Genomic DNA, 23,891 nt, shown 5'->3' with positions numbered 1-23,891 from the left:
GGTCCTGGGAAGGGATATTTTGATTAGTTTTCTGACACCCCCTCCCTTTAATGACACGCCGTTGAGTGTACAAAACATTAAGAACATCTTCCTAAGTGTAGCCGGGGACAGAGACGCGTCTTGCTACAAACACAGGTTTGACCGACTACTATGTTGGTCTGTTGTACTTCAAACTCTGTGAAGGCAGGTCGCTTAGGATTCAAACCTTCTCAAACAGCCTGATTCATACACTTCAGAGGGACGATGAACTTTACAGTGTCCTGCTCTTCAAGTAACGTACATACACCGAGTGTACAAAACATTAAGAACATCTTCCTAATATTGAGTTGCATCCCCTTTTTCCCCTCAGAACAGCCTCAGTTCATCAGGTCGTGGACTCTACAAGGTGTTGAAAGCGTTCCACAGGGATGCTGGCCCATGTTGACTCCAATGCTTCCCACAGTTGTGTCTAGTTGGCTGAATGTCCTTTGGGTGGTGGACCATTCTTGATACACACAGGAAACTGTTGAACGTGGAAAAACCCAGCAGCTTTGCAGTTCTTGACACAACCATTCTACGACCCCGTTCAAAGGCACTGAAATATTTTTGTCTTGCCCGTTCACCACAAATCAAATTTATTTATATAGCCCTTCTTACATCAGCTGATATCTCAAAGTGCTGTACATAAACCCAGCCTAAAACCCCAAACAGCAAGCAATGCAGGTGTAGAAGCACGGTGGCTAGGAAAAACTCCCTAGAAAGGACAGAACCTAGGAAGAAACCTAGAGAGGAACCAGGCTCTGAGGGCCAAGATGTTCAAATGTTCATAGATGACCAGCAGGGTCAAATAATAATAATCACAGTGGTTGTAGAGGGTGCAACAGGTCAGCACCTCGGGAGTAAATGTCAGTTGGCTTTTCATAGCCGATCATTCAGAGTATCTCTACCACTCCTGCTGTCTCTAGAGAGTTGAAAACAGCAGGTCCGGGACAAGGTAGCACATCCAGTGAACAGGTCAGGGTTCCTCAGGCAGAACAGTTGAAACTGTAGCAGCAGCACGACCAGGTGGACTGGGGACAGCAATGAGTCAACAGGCCAGGTAGTCCTGAGGCATGGTCCTAGGGCTCAGGTCCTACGGGAGGGGAGGGTGAGGGAGATAGAGAATTAGAGGGAGCATACTTAAATTCACACAGGACACCGGATAAGACAGGAAAAATACTCCAGATATAACAGACTGACCCTAGCCCCCCGACACAAACTATTGCAGCATAAATACTGGAGGCTGAGACAGGAGGGGTCGAGAGACACTGTGGCCCTGTCTGACGATATCCCCGGACAGGGTCAAACAGGCAGGATATCACCCCACCCACTTTGCCAAAGCACAGCCCCCACACCACTATAGGGATATCTTCAACCACCAACTCATCCTGAGACAAGGCCGAGTATAGCCTACAAAGATCTCCGCCACGGCACAACCCAAGGGGGGGGCGCCAACCCAGACAGGAAGATCACATCAGTGACTCAACCCACTCAAGTGACGCACCCCTCCTAGGGACGGCATGGAAGAGCACCAGTATGCCAGTGACTCAGCCCCTGTAATAGGGTTAGAGGCAGAGAATGCCAGTGGAAAGAGGGGAACCGGCCAGGCAGAGACAGCAAGGCTCCAGAGCCTTTCCATTCACCTTCACACTCCTGGACCAGACTACACTCAATCATATGACCCACTGAAGAGATGAGTCTTCAGTAAAGACTTAAAGGTTGAGACCGAGTCTGCGTCTCTCACATGGGTAGGCAGACCATTCCATAAAAATGGAGCTCTACAGGAGAAAGCCCTGCCTCCAGCTGTTTGCTTAGAAATTCTAGGGACAATAAGGAGGCCTGCATCTTGTGACTGTAGCGTACGTGTAGGTATGTACGGCAGGACCAACTCAGAGAGATAGGTAGGAGCAAGACCATGTAATACTTTGTAGGTTAGCAGTAAAACCTTGAAATCAGCCCTTGCCTTAACAGGAAGCCAGTGTAGAGAGGCTAGCACTGGAGTAATATGATCACATTTTTTGGTTCTAGTCAAGATTCTAGCAGCCGTGTTTAGCACTAACTGAAGTTTATTTAGTGCTTTATCCGGGTAGCCGGAAAGTAGAGCACTGCAGTAGTCTAACCTAGAAGAGACAAAAGCATGGATGAGCTTTTCTGCATTGTTTTGGACAAAACGTTTGAATTTTTTGCAATGTCCTTAAAATATTATTGATATGTAGTTTCTAGCTGAATAACTCTGATGATAGAGATAGCTGTGTAACTCTGATGATAGAGATAGCTGTGTAACTCTGATGATAGAGATAGCTGTATAACTCTGATGATAGAGATAGCTGTGTAACTCTGATGATAGAGATAGCTGTGTAACTCTGATGATAGAGATAGCTGTGTAACTCTGATGATAGAGATAGCTGTATAACTCTGATGATAGAGATATCTGTATAACTCTGATGATAGAGATAGCTGTGTATAAATCTGATGATAGAGATAGCTATGTAACTCTGATGATAGAGATAGCTATGTAACTCTGATGATAGAGATAGCTATGTAACTCTGATGATAGAGATAGCTTTGTAACTCTGATGAAACATCTAAATGTGGAATCGTCTGAAATGTGTAGTTCTGTGCTCTTCAAGAGGTGATGATGTTACAACCAAATAGTTATAACATTTATTTAACAATCTCTTGAAAACAGCACATAGTTGTCAATTGTTTTAGCGGAGCTGGGTTCTCCTTGGCCCCCAGCAGCCAAATCAAACGCTCTGCTTCTTCTTCTATGGTATAACAGCAGTCGCAATAATTGGTTGTGCATTCCGTAGGTCTCTATACAGGTCTCTATACAGGTCAGGTCTCTATTCAGGTCTCTATCATCACATTATTTTAAGAATGTGAAATGCCAGAATAATAGTAGAATAATAGTAGAGAGAATGATTTATTTCAGCTTTTATTTCTTTCATCACATTCCCAGTGGGTCAGAAGTTTACATACACTCAATTAGTATTTTTAGGTAGCATTGCCTTTAAATTGTTTATCTTGGGTCAAACGTTTTGGGTAGCCTTCCACAAGCTTCCCACAATGAGTTGGGTGAATTTTGGCCCATTCCTCCTGACAGAGCTGGTGTAACTGAGTCAGGTTTGTAGCTCTCCTTGCTCGCACACTCTTTTTCAGTTTTGCCCACAAATTTTCTATAAGATTGAGGTCAGGGCTTTGTGATGGCCACTCCAATACCTTGACTTTGTTGTCCTTACACCCACTCCAATTTGCATACCGCCCAAACAGATCCACAGATCATGCAATCTCAATCGCACTCCACACTGCCCTTTCCCACCTGGACAAAAGGAACACCGTGGTTGTATTCACAAGAAGTTAATCTTTAAAACTATGTAAAATATGTTTTGTTTTCAGAATTTTTATAATAAGTATTTCTGTATTTGAATTTGGCGCTCTGCAATCTCACTGGATGTTGGCCAGGTGGGACGCTAGAGAGGTTAACAATACATTTGTAGAGTGGTTGAAAAACTAGTTTTAATGACTCCAACCTAAGTGTCCGACTTCCAACTGTATGTTGTTCATTGACTACAGCTCTTCAGCGTTCAACAACATTGTGCCCATGAAGCTCATCACTAAACTAAGGACTTCAGACGGGCCTGGACATGCGCTGGCTTGAGTAGGGGGACCGTGTGTAGCCGATGTGAAATGGCTAGCTAGTTAGCAGTGGTGCGCGCTAGTGGTGTTTCAATCGGTGACTTCACTTGCTCTGAGACCTTGAAGTAGTGGTTCCCCTGGCTTTTGTGGAGCGATGGGTAACGATGCTTCGAGGGTGACTGTTGATGTGTGCAGAGCATCCCTGGTTCGCGCCCAGGTTGGGGCGAGGGGACGGACGTAAAGTCTATACTGTTACACGTGCGCTGCAGGATTTTAATCCATGACGGCGTAGTGTGTTACTAATGGTTTTCTTTGAGACTGTGGTCCCAGCCCTCTTCAGGACATTGACCAGGTCCTGCCGTGTAGTTCTGGGCTGATCCCTCACCTTCCTCATGATCATTGATGCCCCCCGAGGTGAGATCTTGCATGGAGCCCCAGACTGAGGGTGATTGACCGTCATCTTGAACTTCTTCCATTTTCTAATAATTGCGCCAACAGTTGTTGCCTTCTCACCAAGCTGCTTGCCTATTGTCCTGTAGCCCATCCCAGCCTTGTGCAGGTCCACAATTGTATCCCTGATGTCCTTACACGGGTCTCTAGTCTTGGCCATTGTGGAGAGGTTGGCGTCTGTTTGATTGAGTGTGTGGACAGGTGTCTTTTATACAGGTAATGAGTTCAAACAGGTGCAGTTAATACAGGTAATGAGTGGAGAACAGGAGGGCTTCTTAAAGAAAAACTAGCAGGCCTGTGAGAGCCGGAATTCTTACTGGTTGGTAGGTGATCAAATACTTATATTATGCAATAAAATGCAAATTAATTACTTGAAAATCATACAATGTGATTTTCTAGATTTTTGTTTTAGATTCCGTCTCTCACAGTTGAAGTGTACCTATGATAAAAATGACAGACCTCTACATGCTTTGTAAGTAGGAAAACCTGCAAAATCAGCAGTGTATCAAATACTTGTTCTCCCCACTGTATGTTTCAGTAAGATTGGATATTTAGCATTTGTAGCATTGGTTATCAACTGTACTGCAGGGATGGAACGTAAGTCGCAGAAAATTGAGGTTGTGGTGGCAGCTGCTAAAGGTTAAATAAATAAATAAAAAAGCTGCAGAGAGGTATTTGGTTGTGAGACTCAGAAGAGTTACAGGGTGTGTTAAGTGGTGGTGTCCCATCCTTTCAGGCTGTTGGCCTGAGTTTTTACTAAATAGGTTGTTTATTATTATAATAAAAAGTAAAACATTTCAGTGTAGTGTTAGACGGTAGGGTATTTGTTTATTTATAGATTTTTTTTTCAAGCAAAGTATACGGGAGTTGTAGTCCAGTCTAGTAGGTGGCGGTAATGCAACATTTATTGGATGCCAACCACCATTAAACCTCATCGAAGAAGACACAATTAACCAAAACAGACCCGCTTCTGGTCACCTTGATGTAATCCAACGTTTCCACTGCCTTCTTCATAGTCCTCGATATTACAAATATATTTCCCAAATGAATATCGTTGTTCGAACACTCTACTACACCGCATTGTAACTCTTCATTTGACGATTTATTAGACAGGCAGAATAATGGCCACCTACTTCTCGGGTCCTTCTGCCCTTAAATGAATGTCGCCGACTAAATGACGTTCTCTTTACCCGCTGTCACAGAGGAGTTAGGGTGGGTTTCTTGATCTCGCCCAAAAAATCTGTCGGATTGATCAAGCATCCTTTGTTTAAAATTCCCCACAGTCACCCTGTCATCATGGATAATAACTTTTCTATCATGTTTGGTCAATATTGCAGAATTTTAGGTCCCCCATCCATCGCTAATCGACAATGGCCGAGGAAGGGTAAGCGTGACTGTTCTACTCCCGCTTTGCGCTGAACCAGGGCTAACTAATTCAATTGCACGTTTCAAAGTTGCATAGTTTGCAAAGTGGGGACGGACGTGTTAAATATATCCATGCCTCTAAGTGCACTTCCAGAACTATTGATAACAGTAATATGGAATAGCCTTACCAGAGATACCCCCCCAGTTAACGTTAGCAAGCTAAGCATGTGTTTAGTCCGTTGGTTGTAACTAAGTTACCTATCGAGCTATTTCTGTGAATATAGTGAGTTGACAGTATAATAGTTAATTTCCGGTGCACGTGTGATGATTTACTTTCTTTAGTCGGATACCCCTTCACTCTAAATTATGAGTGAGATCCCCTGTCTGACACGCCGGGAAAACATTCAACCCAGCTCACTTAACGTAATGGGCTAGTTGTAGCTAATGTAACTCATCTCCTCCTCCTTCCCTCCTCTTCTCCCATCTCCTCGCCTTGTGTCCTCTTCTCCCATCTCCTCGCCTTGTGTCCTCTTCTCCCATCTCCTCGCCTTGTGTCCTCTTCTCCCATCTCCTCGCCTTGTGTCCTCTTCTCCCATCTCCTCGCCTTGTGTCCTCTTCTCCCATCTCCTCGCCTTGTGTTCTCTTCTCCCATCTCCTCGCCTTGTGTCCTCTTCTCCCATCTCCTCGCCTTGTGTCCTCTTCTCCCATCTCCTCGCCTTGTGTCCTCTTCTCCCATCTCCTCGCCTTGTGTCCTCTTCTCCCATCTCCTCGCCTTGTGTCCTCTTCTCCCATCTCCTCGCCTTGTGTCCTCTTCTCCCATCTCCTCGCCTTGTCTCCTCTTCTCCCATCTCCTCGTCTCCTCTCCTTGTCTCCTCTCCTTGTCCTCCAGCATCGCTGCTGGAGGTGTGATGGATGTCAACACCGCTCTCCCCGAGGTGCTCAAGACCGCCCTCATCCATGACGGCCTGGCTCGTGGTATCCGCGAGGCTGCCAAGGCTCTGGACAAGTGAGTGAATACTTCTGGTCCTCTTGTGTCCTAAATGGTTCCCTATTTAGTGCACTACTCAGGGCCCAGCACCTGGTCAAAAGAAGTGCACTATGCAGGTAAAAGGGCATCATTTGGTACGAAGTCTGAATTTCTGGTCCTTCTTTTCACCCTCTCTGTTTTTATGAGCTAGTTCCATTACACAAGTGTCTGGATGAAGGAGTCTTCTGTCGGAGCAGTTTTGTTAAAAGACCTGATGTGATGTCTTAACATTAATACAAAATAATACAAAAATGTGTGTATATATATATATATATATATATATATATATATATATATATATATATATATATATATATATATATATATATAAAAATACGGGTTAGTGTTCCCTCACAGCTATATGTGATTACGGAAGACAGGGGGACCTCCTATGCTAATTAGCTATCTATCAAATTTTATTTGTCAGATACACGTGGTGACATGAAGTAATATCTTAACAAGTAATCTAACAATATCACAACGACTACCTTATACACGTGTAAATCATGCTCCGAACACTTGTGTGTGACGGAAGAAGGTTACAAGAAACGTGTTGTTACTGGAAAAATAGTGTCGGCTCAACTGTTAAAAGTGCTCAAAACAATGTACAGCATTAAATTACTTTGATGGACGTGAAAGTAGAAGGCTTTATGTTTCGATTTGATGTGTAGATCTTTTGATTCGAGTTTGTCTACGAGAACCAGTCAACCTCTGAAGATAACACAGGGTCCTTGGACTTAAGGGAATTAACAGTAGTAGTTTCTTCTAACTTCTTAACAGTAGGCTCCTTTAGAGTACATCTTGGTCTGGTGAAGTACGGCTGATGGTTTTTGGTTTTCTTCTACTGAATCCTGTGAGAACTGTCATCGTTACCCAAAAAAGCCTCCCAGCTGGCACACTATTCCCTAAGTAGTGCACTTCCTGTGGCCACCAGAGCTGGGCGTGGCACCGTATAGGAACAGGAATTCCAGTTAGGCTGCATTCACAAAGGCTTACTAGATTACCGTGTTCGTTATATTTCTGATGTGATGGTAAATTACCACTGGCTGTTAATGGCTGTTGCTCCCCTCTTCTAACCCCCCTCCAGGCGCCAGGCCCACCTCTGCGTTCTTGCGGCCAACTGTGATGAGCCCATGTACGTCAAGCTGGTGGAGGCCCTTTGCGCCGAGCATCAGATTAACCTCATCAAGGTATGGAGCGAATATGGAGTGGGGGGGAGGGCACGGGGGAGAGGGTGTTGAGGGGGAGACATGGCTAAACAAGGGAGTGTAGTATGAGAATGGTGTTTAGTAAATGTAGTAGTAGGTACTTTAGCTGAGTGTAAGTGTTTCTGTGTCACATATTGTGGCTTCCCCTACTGAGGCCTGTGGACAGTAAGTAGCCCAATGTTTTTATCAATGTAGCATATAGATAAGTATTCATAGAGAAATATATCTTTATTCAAGCTGCCTGCTACAGACCCGCCCTTCATCCACACAGTATTTCATGGCCTTAAGCCCACCGGCCCTGCGTGTATATCGCTGCCCTATTCCCTATGTACGTTTTGAGGATTTGAGGCCCGCGTCTTTTCGGCCTTCTGAAGGGGAACAGGCCTTCGCGATGGAACTCGCATCAAAATGTGCCGAATTCAACAGGTGTAGTAGAACTTAAAGTGAAATGCCTCTAACCAACAATGCAGTTTAAAAGGAATGACTAAGAAATAAAAGTAGCACGTAGTTAGAGCAGCAGTAAAATAACAATAGTGAGACTATACAGGGTGTTACGGTACAGAGTCAGTGTGGAGGCTATATACAGGGTATTACAGTACAGAGTCAATGTGGAGGCTATATACAGGGGGTACCGGTACAGAGTCAATGTGGAGGCTATATACAGGGTGTACTGGTACAGAGTCAATGTGGAGGCTATATACAGGGTGTTATGGTACAGAGTCAATGTGGAGGCTATATACAGGGGGTACCGGTACAGAGTCAATGTGGAGGCTATATACAGGGGGTACTGGTACAGAGTCAATGTGGAGGCTATATACAGGGGGTACTGGTACAGAGTCAATGTGGAGGCTATATACAGGGTATTACGGTACAGAGTCAATGTCGAGGCTATATACAGGGGGTACCGGTACAGAGTCAATGTGGAGGCTATATACAGGGTATTACGGTACAGAGTCAATGTCGAGGCTATATTCAGGGGGTACCGGTACAGTCAATGTGGACATTAAAAACCACTCGGCTTACTCGTGTTTTTAATGATGCGATGGCCAATGATGTACTATGCATTAACTGAAATGCCACGCGGCGAGACCGGTCTTTGGCGCCTGTGTCGGTACTGACGGCACCTGAGCTTTACTCAGATCAACGCACCATTTAAAATAGTTTCCTTCGGCTGGTTTCTTACACGACAACGCAGTAAACAGATCTGACACGTCGTGAGTCCAGTTAGACAGTAGTAAAATAGAACTCATTGATTTGACATCAAACGTATTTAATCTGATTGTAATAGGCTTGTAGCCTACTGTTTATTTTAATCATTTCGGTTTTCAGTTGAATCGTCTTTTTTATAATGTGGTTTGTCTCAATTACAAAGATATTGGCGACTTTATTAGTAGTCATCAGTATTCTGGAGCTGGTGTTTTTAAATTACAAGTACAGCATTTAATAGTGAGGGTTTTTGGGTAACGGCTCTGAGATTTAACGATGCTCCTACGAAGGTTCTAACGATTTTAAATTGGCATTAAAATAATTCTGGGGAACCGAGCCCTGGTTAATATTAGTGCTCTGTGTAGGGAATAGGGAGTTATTTGGGTCACTCTATAAACAGTGAGGACTGCATCCATGTTATCACTGCCCTATGGAGATACTAGGTGGTAGTACAGCTTGTGTATTGAAACTCTCTTTTCCCCCGTCTCTGACCACCAGGTTGATGACAACAAGAAGCTGGGCGAATGGGTTGGTCTGTGCAAGATCGACCGGGAGGGAAAACCCCGTAAGGTGGTGGGCTGCAGCTGTGTTGTGATCAAGGTATAAATCCACTGCTCTGTTCTGGAAACACCTCGGAGGGAAAGCTGCAGGATTGGTGTGAATCCACTGTGACGTCATAAACAGGCCAGTGAGGAGTTGGACTGCTCTTTGTGATGTCATAAACAGGGTAGTGGGGAGTTGGACTGCTCTTTGTGATGTCATAAACAGGGTAGTGGGGAGTTGGACTGCTCTTTGTGATGTCATAAACAGGCCAGTGGGGAGTTGGACTGCTCTTTGTGATGTCATAAACAGGCTAGTGGGGAGTTGGACTGCTCTTTGTGACGTCATAATCAGGCCAGTGAGGAGTTGGACTGCTCTTTGTGATGTCATAAACAGGGTAGTGGGGAGTTGGACTGCTCTTTGTGATGTCATAAACAGGGTAGTGGGGAGTTGGACTGCTCTTTGTGATGTCATAAACAGGCCAGTGGGGAGTTGGACTGCTCTTTGTGATGTCATAAACAGGCTAGTGGGGAGTTGGACTGCTCTTTGTGATGTCATAATCAGGCCAGTGGGGAGTTGGACTGCTCTTTGTGATGTCATAAACAGGCCAGTGGGGAGTTGGACTGCTCTTTGTGATGTCATAAACAGGCTAGTGGGGAGTTGGACTGCTCTTTGTGATGTCATAAACAGGCCAGTGGGGAGTTGGACTGCTCTTTGTGATGTCATAATCAGGCCAGTGGGGAGTTGGACTGCTCTTTGTGATGTCATAAACAGGCTAGTGGGGAGTTGGACTGCTCTTTGTGATGTCATAAACAGGCCAGTGGGGAGTTGGACTGCTCTTTGTGATGTCATAAACAGGGTAGTGGGGAGTTGGACTGCTCTTTGTGATGTCATAAACAGGCCAGTGGGGAGTTGGACTGCTCTTTGTGATGTCATAAACAGGCTAGTGGGGAGTTGGACTGCTCTTTGTGACGTCATAATCAGGCCAGTGAGGAGTTGGACTGCTCTTTGTGATGTCATAAACAGGGTAGTGGGGAGTTGGACTGCTCTTTGTGATGTCATAAACAGGGTAGTGGGGAGTTGGACTGCTCTTTGTGATGTCATAAACAGGCCAGTGGGGAGTTGGACTGCTCTTTGTGATGTCATAAACAGGCTAGTGGGGAGTTGGACTGCTCTTTGTGATGTCATAATCAGGCCAGTGGGGAGTTGGACTGCTCTTTGTGATGTCATAAACAGGCCAGTGGGGAGTTGGACTGCTCTTTGTGATGTCATAAACAGGCTAGTGGGGAGTTGGACTGCTCTTTGTGATGTCATAAACAGGCCAGTGGGGAGTTGGACTGCTCTTTGTGATGTCATAATCAGGCCAGTGGGGAGTTGGACTGCTCTTTGTGATGTCATAAACAGGCTAGTGGGGAGTTGGACTGCTCTTTGTGATGTCATAAACAGGCCAGTGGGGAGTTGGACTGCTCTTTGTGATGTCATAAACAGGCCAGTGGGGAGTTGGACTGCTCTTTGTGATGTCATAAACAGGCCAGTGGGGAGTTGGACTGCTCTTTGTGATGTCATAAACAGGCTAGTGGGGAGTTGGACTGCTCTTTGTGATGTCATAATCAGGCCAGTGGGGAGTTGGACTGCTCTTTGTGATGTCATAAACAGGGTAGTGGGGAGTTGGACTGCTCTTTGTGATGTCATAAACAGGCTAGTGGGGAGTTGGACTGCTCTTTGTGATGTCATAAACAGGGTAGTGGGGAGTTGGACTGCTCTTTGTGATGTCATAAACAGGGTAGTGGGGAGTTGGACTGCTCTTTGTGATGTCATAAACAGGGTAGTGGGGAGTTGGACTGCTCTTTGTGACGTCATAAACAGGGTAGTGGGGAGTTGGACTGCTCTTTGTGACGTCATAAACAGGGTAGTGAGGAGTTGGACTGCTCTTTGTGATGTCATAAACAGGGCAGTGGGGAGTTGGACTGCTCTTTGTGATGTCATAAACAGGGTAGTGGGGAGTTGGACTGCTCTTTGTGATGTCATAAACAGGGTAGTGGGGAGTTGGACTGCTCTTTGTGACGTCATAAACAGGGTAGTGGGGAGTTGGACTGCTCTTTGTGATGTCATAAACAGGCCAGTGGGGAGTTGGACTGCTCTTTGTGATGTCATAAACAGGCCAGTGGGGAGTTGGACTGCTCTTTGTGATGTCATAAACAGGCCAGTGGGGAGTTGGACTGCTCTTTGTGATGTCATAAACAGGGTAGTGGGGAGTTGGACTGCTTCTTTGTGATGTCATAAACAGGCCAGTGGGGAGTTGGACTGCTCTTTGTGATGTCATAATCAGGCCAGTGGGGAGTTGGACTGCTCTTTGTGATGTCATAAACAGGGTAGTGAGGAGTTGGACTGCTCTTTGTGACGTCATAAACAGGGTAGTGGGGAGTTGGACTGCTCTTTGTGATGTCATAAACAGGGCAGTGGGGAGTTGGACTGCTCTTTGTGATGTCATAAACAGGGTAGTGAGGAGTTGGACTGCTCTTTGTGACGTCATAAACAGGGTAGTGGGGAGTTGGACTGCTCTTTGTGATGTCATAAACAGGGTAGTGGGGAGTTGGACTGCTCTTTGTGATGTCATAAACAGGGTAGTGGGGAGTTGGACTGCTCTTTGTGATGTCATAAACAGGGTAGTGGGGAGTTGGACTGCTCTTTGTGATGTCATAAACAGGGTAGTGGGGAGTTGGACTGCTCTTTGATGTCATAAACAGGGTAGTGGGGAGTTGGACTGCTCTTTGTGATGTCATAAACAGGGTAGTGGGGAGTTGGACTGCTCTTTGTGATGTCATAAACAGGGTAGTGGGGAGTTGGACTGCTCTTTGTGATGTCATAAACAGGGTAGTGGGGAGTTGGACTGCTCTTTGTGACGTCATAAACAGGGTAGTGAGGAGTTATTAAGGTAATGTGAGAAGTTATAGACCTACAGTCAGTGTCCAGATTTCAGTTTCCATTTAACCCATCTAAACAGCAGGCTACAGTTCCCTTGACGTGCCACAAGGCCTATTTTGAAATCCCATCTTGTGAATGTTGAATTTGTATAGCGCCTCACAATCACCACACAACACAGCCGGCACTCACAATCACCACACAACACAGCCGGCACTGCTGCCTCACAATCACCACACAACACAGCCGGCACTCACAATCACCACACAACACAGCCGGCACTCACAATCACCACACAACACAGCCGGCACTCACAATCACCACACAACACAGCCAGCACTCACAATCACCACACAACACAGCCGGCACTGCTGCCTCACAATCACCACACAACACAGCCGGCACTCACAATCACCACACAACACAGCCGGCACTGCTGCCTCACAATCACCACACAACACAGCCGGCACTCACAATCACCACACAACACAGCCGGCACTGCTGCCTCACAATCACCACACAACACAGCCGGCACTGCTGCCTCACAATCACCACACAACACAGCCGGCACTGCTGCCTCACAATCACCACACGACACAGCCGGCACTCACAATCACCACACGACACAGCCGGCACTCACAATCACCACACGACACAGCCGGCACTCACAATCACCACACAACACAGCCGGCACTGCTGCCTCACAATCACCACACGACACAGCCGGCACTCACAATCACCACACAACACAGCCGGCACTCACAATCACCACACAACACAGCCGGCACTGCTGCCTCACAATCACCACACAACACAGCCGGCACTCACAATCACCACACAACACAGCCGGCACTGCTGCCTCACAATCACCACACAACACAGCCGGCACTGCTGCCTCACAATCACCACACGACACAGCCGGCACTCACAATCACCACACAACACAGCCGGCACTGCTGCCTCACAATCACCACACAACACAGCCGGCACTGCTGCCTCACAATCACCACACGACACAGCCGGCACTCACAATCACCACACAACACAGCCGGCACTGCTGCCTCACAATCACCACACGACACAGCCGGCACTCACAATCACCACACCACACAACACAGCCGGCACTCACAATCACCACACGACACAGCACAGCCGGCACTCACAATCACCACACAACACAGCCGGCACTCACAATCACCACACCACACAACACAGCCGGCACTCACAATCACCACACCACACAACACAGCCGGCACTCACAATCACCACACGACACAGCACAGCCGGCACTCACAATCACCACACCACACAGCCGGCACTCACAATCACCACACGACACAGCACAGCCGGCACTCACAATCACCACACAACACAGCCGGCACTCACAATCACCACACAACACAGCCGGCACTCACAATCACCACACGACACAGCCGGCACTCACAATCACCACACAACACAGCCGGCACTGCTGCCTCACAATCACCACACGACACAGCCGGCACTCACAATCACCACACCACACAACACAGCCGGCACTCACAATCACCACACGACACAGCACAGCCGGCACTCACAATCACCACACAACACAGCCGGCACTCACAATCACCACACCACACCACACAGCCGGAACTCACAATCACCACACGACACAGCACAGCCGGCACTCACAATCACCACACCACACAGCCGGCACTCACAATCACCACACGACACAGCACAGCCGGCACTCACAATCACCACACAACACAGCCGGCACTCACAATCACCACACAACACAGCCGGCACTCACAATCACCACACGACACAGCCGGCACTCACAATCACCACACCACACAACACAGCCGGCACTCGCAATCACCACACGACACAGCACAGCCGGCACTCACAATCACCACACGACACAGCCGGAACTCACAATCACCACACAACACAGCCGGCACTCACAATCACCACACGACACAGCACAGCCGGCACTCACAATCACCACACCACACAACACAGCCGGCACTCACAATCACCACACCACACAACACAGCCGGCACTCACAATCACCACACCACACAACACAGCCGGCACTCACTCACTCAATCCCGAAAGCATCATTTAGCGATTGGCTGTGTTGGCTATTTGGCGCGAGTACAGTTAAACCCTAACATTTAGGTTTATGCACTAAGACCGAAAAACCCTCAATGTAGCTTATAGATATCAATTATTTATTCAACCCGCCTGCCCTTCAGCCACACAATATTAAACCCGTCTGGACTGCGGGTTGTGAGGAGTCGACCCAGGCGTCAGTAGTGGGCCAGGCGAGTGCAGCTGCTGTGCTGTCAGTGCCATGCAGCTGCTTGTCCTATACAGCTGGTCAGAGTGTCTGCCAGGGTACGAGCTCCTACACCTCGCTGTGGTGTCTGGGGTCCCAATTAATGGCTACATGTACCTTTAGTTAGACTGAATCAACCTTTATCGTACTGACCACAGTGTACAACTCTACCGATATCATACTGACTAGGGTTGAAGGGCGGAAATGTGGTTAACTGAAATTTGCCGGGATTTACTGCCCCAAACCACTCCCCTTTTCCTGGGATAGATAACTGAAAACCCAGTGAACTATTAATATGAACCGCGTGGTGTGAAATGGAATTGTTAAATGATATGTAGTGTCTAAATCTGGGCTTCTCTACGGCCTGATGAATCATCAACGCTCAGGTTGGGGACAGACGTCTCGGTATGGAGTGCAGTTCACAATGGAACATTTTGTAAAATACCGGGAAATTCATTCAATCCCAATGTATGTACATATTCCCTGTTCCAAATTGGACCATTACTCCCTGTGTAGTGCACTACTTTATAGTATTAAGTTCACTATATAAGGTGTCATTTGGGACACTTCTCAGTTTGTTCTAAACATTGAAGTGTCCTGTAGCTAGTATCCTGTGTAACTGTTTTCTCTCCCCCCCCCCCCCCCCCATGCTGTCTAACACTGTCCCATCCCCTCTACAGGACTATGGCAAGGAGTCTCAGGCTAAGGACGTGATTGAGGAATACTTCAAGGCCAAGAAATGAGTTGTCATTTTCAATAAAAGCTGAAATGAAGTTTCTGTCTGGAGAGTTAATTATTAAGTGCGACCTGGGAGAGATACAGAGCTTTATTTAAAGGTACAGTCTGCTACAACCACTTGAGTGACTAAGCTGAAAACGTTTCAGACTCTTCTGTTAAAACAACTAGAGCCTACGTACACGTTATAGAGATTCTAATCTCAATTGGCACATTTCAAACTGTCCTTTTGTGAGGTACAGGCAGGAACTAGTTCTGTACAATGGCGGGGTCGATAAACTTAATCTTTAGGTTGGGAACGTTTTGTCTTCCTAATAGATTACAGGGGGGGGTGTATTCATTCCACCAATTCTGTTAAATGTTTCTTATGCGGAGCAGAACGGGAATGAACACAACCTGGATTTGTTTGTTAGCTTGTTTTGTAACGGTTGGACTGATGATTACACCCTATATCAGCCAGAGTGTGCAAGGTGGTATTAAATGTCACTTTCTGCCCATGTGTTACTGCCATCTCAAATGTCTCTACCTGTGTTTACCTACGCAGGAAACTTTCATTCATAGGCGAGGTTTTAGCAACCTCATACTGCTGTTATAGTAATAAGGCTTTGCTCATGGGGGGGGGGGGGGGGGGGATCGTCCATCTTAACGGCCTCTGGTCTGAAGAAAGAAGGAAGAAATCCCAACACTTTTACGTTTGGAATTCGTGTGCAGGGCCTTCAAAGTATTCATACCCCCTTGACTTATTACACCTTTTTGTTACAGCCTGAATTCAAAATGGATTAAATAGATGTGTGTAGATGTTCTCTGACCTCTGACCTAACACCCCATATTGACAGTGAAAGTGATGTTTTAAAAAAAAAAAAATAATGAAATGCAGAAATATCTCATTTTATATAAGTATTCACACCCTTGAATCAATACTTTGTACAAGGCTTTCTGGGTAAATCTCTTAAGCGCTTTGCACACCTGGATTGCCCTGATTCGTTTCAGAAATTCTTCCCAAGTCAGGTTAAATTGATAATTGTGAACCTTTTCAGGTCTTACCATTTATTCAGCCGTCGTCCATTTTATATGCAGATGATAGTCTTAAACACAGCTGTGGCCCCAACTTGGATTTTGTGTTAAAACGCTTTACAACTAATCTTTCTTAATGTCCAACAAGCTTTCTCTGCCCTTAACCTTGTTCTGAACACCTCCAAGCAAAGGTCATGTGGTTTGGTCAGAAGAATGCCCCTCTCCCCACAGGTGTGATTACTACCTCTGAGGGTTTAGAGCTTGAGGTAGTCGCCTCATACAAGTACTTGGGAGTATGGCTAGACGGTACACTGCCCTTCTCTCAGCACATATCAAAGCTGCAGGCTAAAGTTAAATCTAGACTTGGTTTCCTCTATCGTAATCGCTCCTCTTTCAGCCCAGCTGCCAAACTAACCCTGATTCAGATGACCGTCCTAGCCATGAGGTAATGCAAATGCACATTTGGACAAGCCAGCTTCATTTTGGAATACGGTGCTGTGGACTGATGAAACAAAGACTGGGTTATTTGGTCATAACACGGGACGTTATGCATGGCGGCAGAAGAACACAGCGTTTCAAGAAAAACCCTTGCTACCCACAATACAATGGGGGTTCCATCATGCTGTGTGTGGGGCTGTGTGGCCAATGCCGGTACTGGGAATCTTGTTAAGGTTGAGGGTCGCATGGATTCCACTCAATATCAGCAGATTCTTGGGAATAATGTTGAAGGAGGAGTCACAAAGTTGAAGTTACACCGGGGCTGGATATTTCATCAAGACAACGACCCAAAACACTGCTCAAAATCTACCCGGGGCATTTATGCAGAGGAACAAGTACAATGTTCTGGAATGGCCATCCCAGTGCCCAGACCTGAATATCGTTGAGAATCTGTGGGATGATTTGTAGCGGGCTGTCCATGCTCGGCAACCATCAAACCTAACTGAACTGGAGATGTTTTGTAAGGAGGAATGGTCCAAAATACCTCCAGAATCCAGACACTCATTAGAGGCTATGGGAAGTGTCTAGAGGCTGTTTTAGCAAAAGGAGGCTCTACTAAATATTGATGAGATTTTCTATTGGGGTGTCCAAATGTATGCACCTGTCTAATTTAGTTTTGATGCATGTTGCACATTTTCTGTTAATCCAACAAACCTCATTTCACGACTGAAATATTACTGTGTCCATCAGTTATTTGATAGATCGAAATGAAATTGCTGATCCAAACACCCAATTATGTATAAATGGAAATTGTCAGGGGTGCCCAAACTTTTTCATACGACTGTAAAGATGAGTCCTCTATCTCTGTGGTTGTGCCTGGCCCAGCGACATGTGACTTCCGTGAATCTGATTGGTCAAGCACTCCGATGTGAAAGACAGAAATTGTACACACAGGAGAGGCTCATGGCAGCTGCCTGTCTCCATGGGCAACGCACCCGCCTGTCTCCAGAGGCAACCTACCGCCTGTCTCCATAGGCAACCTACCCGGAGAGCAGAGCCTAAACTGGGAGAGATTGTAATCTCTGGCAACTCTACCTACCAGTCAGGTTAGTCATTGCAGGCACATGTTTCTCTAATTCCCCCCCCCCCCCCCCCCCCCCACTCCATTCTCTCTCCTCTGTGAAGTGAATACTGACAACAGTAAAATGTCTGATAGGAGGTGATGCTCTAGCGCTCTCTTTTGGTTGAATAGTGAATTACAGGTGTGATCACGTTCCCGGTTCATATTCACCCTACTGTCTACCAGCAGGGGGCGCTCTTAGGCAGAGCACTGCTTCATAGCGATGGCGAGGCCCCGTCCAGAAACCAGCCTTTCCCCACCGCCCACACACTTGTCTACATCTGAAAGGATTGATCTGAATCAGAAGGGAATGTAGTCTAATTGGGGCCATCTGCTATTAGTATATCCAGTTTTTTATTTTTTTAAATGAATGATTCTTGAAGAATATAGTTTATAAATGAGTGTTTTACTCCATTGTTTACAAACAAGGTAATTATATACAAACACTGTATAACTTCAGAACATGGTTAAAAGTATAATTTCGATTTCATGGATGGTCAGTCCTTGTTACATTTATCCAGACCCATCCCGCCGCTGTTTAGCTTTTTAAAATGTGATGTTTGCTAATTGAAATGCTGAATTTCTACTGAAGTAGGCCACTACAGAATAGATAAAAATATGGAATGATTCTTTGTCTCTCCCAAATATTCTCAAACAAGTTCTCACAAAAGAGAGAGAAAATGGGAGAAGGAGGGGGGGGGGGGGGGGGGAGGAACGAGGGTAAGCCTACGAGCGACCGACCATACACGCGCCGAACATCTCTAATTAAATTAGATTATTCTTTCTCTTTTTCCCCCATCCCGATTGGGCAGCGCTCCAACAACTATTAGCCAGAGCAGCCTGCTCAGCGCATGGGAGTCCCCAACCCTTGCCCCGTTATCTAACTAATGACCTACCCACCTCCTCTCTCCCTCATCCCCCTCTCCTCCCTATACCCCACTCCCTCCATCTCTCTCTCAGGCTGCCAGTTTTATTTTCTTCCCGGTGGGGTGACGGTGAGAGGGGAGGGCAGGGGAGAGGGTGTGCCACAGCGCTGCTGATGTATTGGGTCGGAAGGATGCTTTCATGGGGCTCGGTGCCAAATGGCCACATAATGAAAGTTTGCTAGATCGAATCCCTGAGCTGGTAAAAATCTGTTGTTCTGCCCCTGAACAAGACAGTTAACCCACTGTTCCTAGGCCGTCATTGTAAATAAGAATTTGTTCTTAACTGACTTGCCTCGTTAAATAAAGGCAAAAAAATAAATAAAAATGAGAGTGAGAGGGGGAAGTAATTGGTGTATTTACGGAGGTACTGTAATTTAACCCCACAGAATACAGCACCTTACCATATCTTTGGAGCGCCAAAACCTGTTGACCACTAGTGGGTGCATGGTGCTGTTTCTGGCTCATTAACATATTTTGAGGCGTGTCTTGTAAAAGGCTATATTTGTTGCACACGTGTGTGAGAATGCTGTACCAATTGAACTCCTATGTGATTATAGTGCCCCATTAATGTAAAATGTATAGGGGACAGATTGGAGTGGCAGCCATGTTTTTTTTTTTTGGGGGGGGGGGGTCTGTTTTGCCCTGTTCTGCCAGTTTGGAAGCCTTTGTTAAGGCCTCTAGAAAAGGACGTGATATAAAACACCATATATTCATTCATATGCTGTAATGTGTGAACACTTTAGCTAGCAGCCACCTGCTTTCACCAAGCTCTTGTAATTACAGTAAAATACTGTGAAATACAAACCTCTCCCCTCAAAGAATTTAGTTCGTTCAGTCACCCACTCATTAATTAGGATTACAGTAACGTTTACTTTTTTAAAAGTGTAATACAGTATTTTTTTTATGGTGTTGTACTGTGTGTCATTACACAGGACTTGTTTTGATACTGTAGTTAGATTACAGATGATTTAGTAAACAGTTAGCCTATGTTTACTAGTCTACTTTCAGAACGGTGAGAAAATACCCACAGTGAAATATATCCAATAGCACTTTATACTCTTTTAAATAATATGATACATGGCCTAACTAAATTGAAACAAATAAATGAAAACATTTACGAAAATACATATTTTTATGGTACATATAGGAGTATGAATATTTGACTTCCTAATTCTGTGTTAGTAGCGTCTTCCGTACAGACTATAACATGATATAGGCGACATTTCTCTTCTTGATTTTTGTTTTGTTACAGGGACATTTTACAGGGAAAACGAAATTATTTTTAATGGATAAAAGCACAAACGAACACTGTTTCTATTCTAGTATGTAAGACCATGCGCCTATTTATAAAACGGATAAGATAAATGATGACTTTATTCCCCGTCTCTGTGATCAGTACAGTCAATTAATTGATGTAGCCTACGTCTCCTCTCCTTAGTCTAAAGTCAGTCCCAGCGGGGCTGTGTGAGGGTCATCCCGCCAGTGGATCGTTACAATAACACGGCTATAATGGATGGATGGAGGCGCTTGTTATTACACCACGGTCCGCTCTCCACTCCTCTGCTCTCCACAACACAGGCAGGAATTCTCTGATGGACAACGAGTTCGCAGCTCAGGACAGTGTGTGTGTGTGTGTGTGTGTGTGTTTCACAGTGACTTGGACTTTCCCGGCCCGGGTATAGCTTGCTTCTCTCCCTTCCTCCAAAGAGCCAAAGCCAGCTGCATAAATATCTGTCTGCCGTGTGTAAACAGTGCGGTCATAACCCGCGTGAATTAAACAAGGCGTCTGGAGCGGGATTAAGCGCCGTGCGCACATTTACCACTTTCAAGACGGCTGTTAAACAATGAACTTCAAACCGACATACCTCTCTGCTAAGGCCATTCATTAACGTCAAAACAAAGATTTTATTTATTCCTTATTATCCCTTATTTCGTTACCAAATGATAATTTATTCAAATTGATAGCAGTTTGTTGATCTAATGTCAAGCATATCGAGAAAGTATCAATTGTTTACTTTTGGAGATAAAAAACCCGGAATAGGTTCCCTCTAGCCGCGCACGTTTCTATATTCTCTCCTCTGCTCTTTGTTGCTCCTTCCTTTTGAGAGAAAGGTCGAGATAACTACGGGTTAGTTTGATCAGAGGGAGAAAACCCTATAGCCAACAATAACAACAACATGTATCCTGTAGAATTGTGTATTCTTAGTAGTCCAACACACATTGAGTGAGAGAATTTATACGATAAAATGAATACATTTTATTTAGTCCTAAATACAATCAGGCGATTACAATAACGGACACATTTTCATGTGCGCTTCCAAATCGGTGACCGACAACTTCACCTGTAAAAAAAAAAGTTATATATACACACACACACACACACACACACACACACACACACACACACACACACACACACACACTTGTATGACAACATTTTTATACAATGCATTTTAAAAGTATAAAACCGAATACAAAACTCTAGCACAACCTGTCCTCGAACCAGCAAAGACAACATGTAAACAATTTAAATAGGCGTATAAAATCCGTTTCTCTGTAGGGTGAACCCGCAAGAGAGTGCGCACTCTCCCGGTTATTCCCACTCAATATTTGGTTTAGGAGATATGACATGCATGTCTGGTCCACCTGGAAAAGTCCGTTCCCGGTAACGAAAACGTTAATGAACATGTCATGTCCATCCGTTCCATCACGAGGCAGTTGTTCCACACAACCGGGTGGTGTTGAGCATCTCTTTCAAATCGTTCTCGGGTTTACCGGCGACCATGAAGGGCCACGTCTGGAGAGAGAGGATCAGGAAATCAATGATCAGCAATAGAACAACACTATTAGGTTAACAAAACATATTTATTAAAACACTAAAACACACTATTATAACATCAGTAATATTACAGTAAGGTCCAGTATATATAAATATATATATGGATAATGAGGGGAGTTTTAATCTGATGTGTGTAAAGGCTAAATACTGGGGCTACCACTCTTTAATAGACGACTGTCAAGCAGCGTAATGTTTCTAAACATCATTATCGTACTTGAATATCTAAATAAAACGGAGAGCTTATATTACAATACCTCTTTACATAGCCTGAACGTCCTGCAAAATGGGAATAGGCTAAACTGAATAGGCTAAACTGAATAGGCTAAACTGGATAGGCTAAACTGGATAGGCCAAATGTAAATAGGCTAAATTTAATAGGCTAAACTGAATAGGCGAAATTAAATAGGCTAAACTGAATAGGCTAAACTGAATAGGCTAAACTGGATAGGCTAAACTGGATAGGCTAAACTGGATAGGCTAAACTGGATAGGCTAAACTGGATAGGCTAAACTGGATAGGCGAAATTAAATAGGCTAAACTGAATAGGCTAAACTGAATAGGCTAAACTGGATAGGCTAAACTGGATAGGCTAAACTGGATAGGCTAAACTGGATAGGCTAAACTGGATAGGCTAAACTGGATAGGCTAAACTGAATAGGCTAAACTGAATAGGCTAAACTGAATAGGCCAAATGTAAATAGGCTAAATTGAATAGGCCAAATTTAATAGGCTAAACTGGATAGGCTAAATTGAATAGGCTAAACTGAATAGGCCAGGCGCTAAATAACATGGAACTCTCCTAAATATACCAGTTGTTTCTGTTTGGATAGGCCCTGTTGTGAAATGATACTGTTGAATGTTTTTGTTGTTGTGAATTATATTGTCCAGACAATTTTGAGTAAACAATCAAATGCTATGTAGCCCTTTGGACCATCAATAAGCCTAAACCTATTAACATAGCCCCATCCAAACCTCTCCAATCAACCTTAAAGTGACCGTCAGAAACACTTCAACTCATGTCACGTGTTTGATTCATGACGAGAACTTGGATCTCTTTTAATTGTAGGCTTATCAGGCAAAGGGTAGGTAAAGGGTTCTCTTTAATTCTAAGGCTCCGGGTTTTCCCCGCTAGCCACTGTGCTACATTTGCCCATGCTTTGCTTACTCTTTGGAGTAGACCGGGAGTAGACCGGGTATCAGTAAAGCACTTTGTGACAACTGCTGATGGAAAAAGGACTTATTGAAAAAAAAACGTCTTTGTAAAATGTATTTGAAATGCTGAAGTGTGTTTCTCACCAGGTTCACGGGGTGATTATAACCGTTCTCGTATTTGTCGTTGGCAAGGATCTGCCGTAGATGGGCGATGTAGCTCGAGGCAAGGCGCAGCGTGTCCAGTTTGGAGAGCTTGGTGTCCGGTGGGACCCACGGTAATGTCATCTTCAACCGGGAGAACGCTTTTGACAGCACGCGCATCCTCGCTCGCTCTCGTGCGTTGGCTGCGTTCCTCTGCACAGGTTTGCCGCACCCCTCGTGGGCCACACTGTTCGGCTCCTTCTTCCTACTGTACGCTGTTTTCCGTTTCTTTCCCGCTGCAGCTTTATCGTTGGCCGAGCCGCCCTCGCAGTTCGAGCTCTCCTCTGTGCTCTCGTTCGACGTACCAGAGTCTTTACCGGAAGAGCCGAACTTCAGGATGCCGTCCAGGACCTCGTCGTCGAAGTCGCTAAGCGACCCGGTGGACATGTTCGGTTGTCGGTTGGGGCGCGTGGCCTCAGCAGAGTGTGGCACGGGACGGACTAAGACTGCCGGAGACTGGGGTGAGCGAGCTCCCCGTTGTGTGTCCTCCTCCTCCTCCTCCTCTAGACCCAACAGGCTGCTCATGAACCGGAGCGGCAGAGGATGTGAAGGAAACGGTAAGCAGTCCTACCATTTATCTCTGTGGGCAGGGGCGTGACCGCGAGGGAAGGGGAGCCAAGGGGAGGGATGAACATTTCTACACGTCTCCAACTCCAATATTGTGGACGCTATAGTGAAATAACTGGGTCTGTTGTAAAAACATTTATTTTATGCCAGCTATTCATAAGCAGCCAATCATTTAAAAACAAAGGACAATCTGCATGG

The 23,891-nt window shown here is 45.5% G+C and overlaps 2 protein-coding genes and 1 non-coding gene across 3 annotated transcripts; 2 read left to right on the top strand and 1 right to left on the bottom strand.

Annotated features, from left to right (window-relative positions):
* Positions 1-5,213: 5,213 nt before the first annotated feature.
* LOC110529255 (ribosomal protein S12) lies at positions 5,214-15,474 on the top strand. The gene is made up of 6 exons (XM_036984571.1): positions 5,214-5,319; positions 5,445-5,491; positions 6,362-6,478; positions 7,587-7,689; positions 9,412-9,513; positions 15,382-15,474. The coding sequence occupies exons 2-6, from the start codon at positions 5,478-5,480 to the stop codon at positions 15,442-15,444; spliced, it is 399 nt and encodes a 132-aa protein (XP_036840466.1). The 5' UTR covers positions 5,214-5,319; positions 5,445-5,477; the 3' UTR covers positions 15,445-15,474.
* LOC118965659 lies at positions 5,788-5,865 on the top strand. Its single transcript, XR_005053038.1, has one exon. It is a non-coding gene; the product is annotated as a small nucleolar RNA SNORD101 (small nucleolar RNA).
* A 5,702-nt stretch (positions 15,475-21,176) lies between the features above and the next one.
* On the bottom strand, positions 21,177-23,670 carry LOC110529251 (transcription factor 21). Its single transcript, XM_021611368.2, has 2 exons — positions 23,070-23,670; positions 21,177-21,731 (listed from the first exon to the last, which is right to left on the bottom strand). The coding sequence occupies exons 1-2, from the start codon at positions 23,649-23,651 to the stop codon at positions 21,642-21,644; spliced, it is 672 nt and encodes a 223-aa protein (XP_021467043.2). The 5' UTR covers positions 23,652-23,670; the 3' UTR covers positions 21,177-21,641.
* Positions 23,671-23,891: the final 221 nt, after the last annotated feature.

This window comes from Oncorhynchus mykiss, chromosome 8 (genome assembly GCF_013265735.2).
Source record: "Oncorhynchus mykiss isolate Arlee chromosome 8, USDA_OmykA_1.1, whole genome shotgun sequence".
Lineage (NCBI taxonomy): Eukaryota > Metazoa > Chordata > Actinopteri > Salmoniformes > Salmonidae > Oncorhynchus > Oncorhynchus mykiss.
Note: the sequence above shows the minus strand (reverse complement) of the source record. Positions and strands in the feature narration are given on the sequence as shown.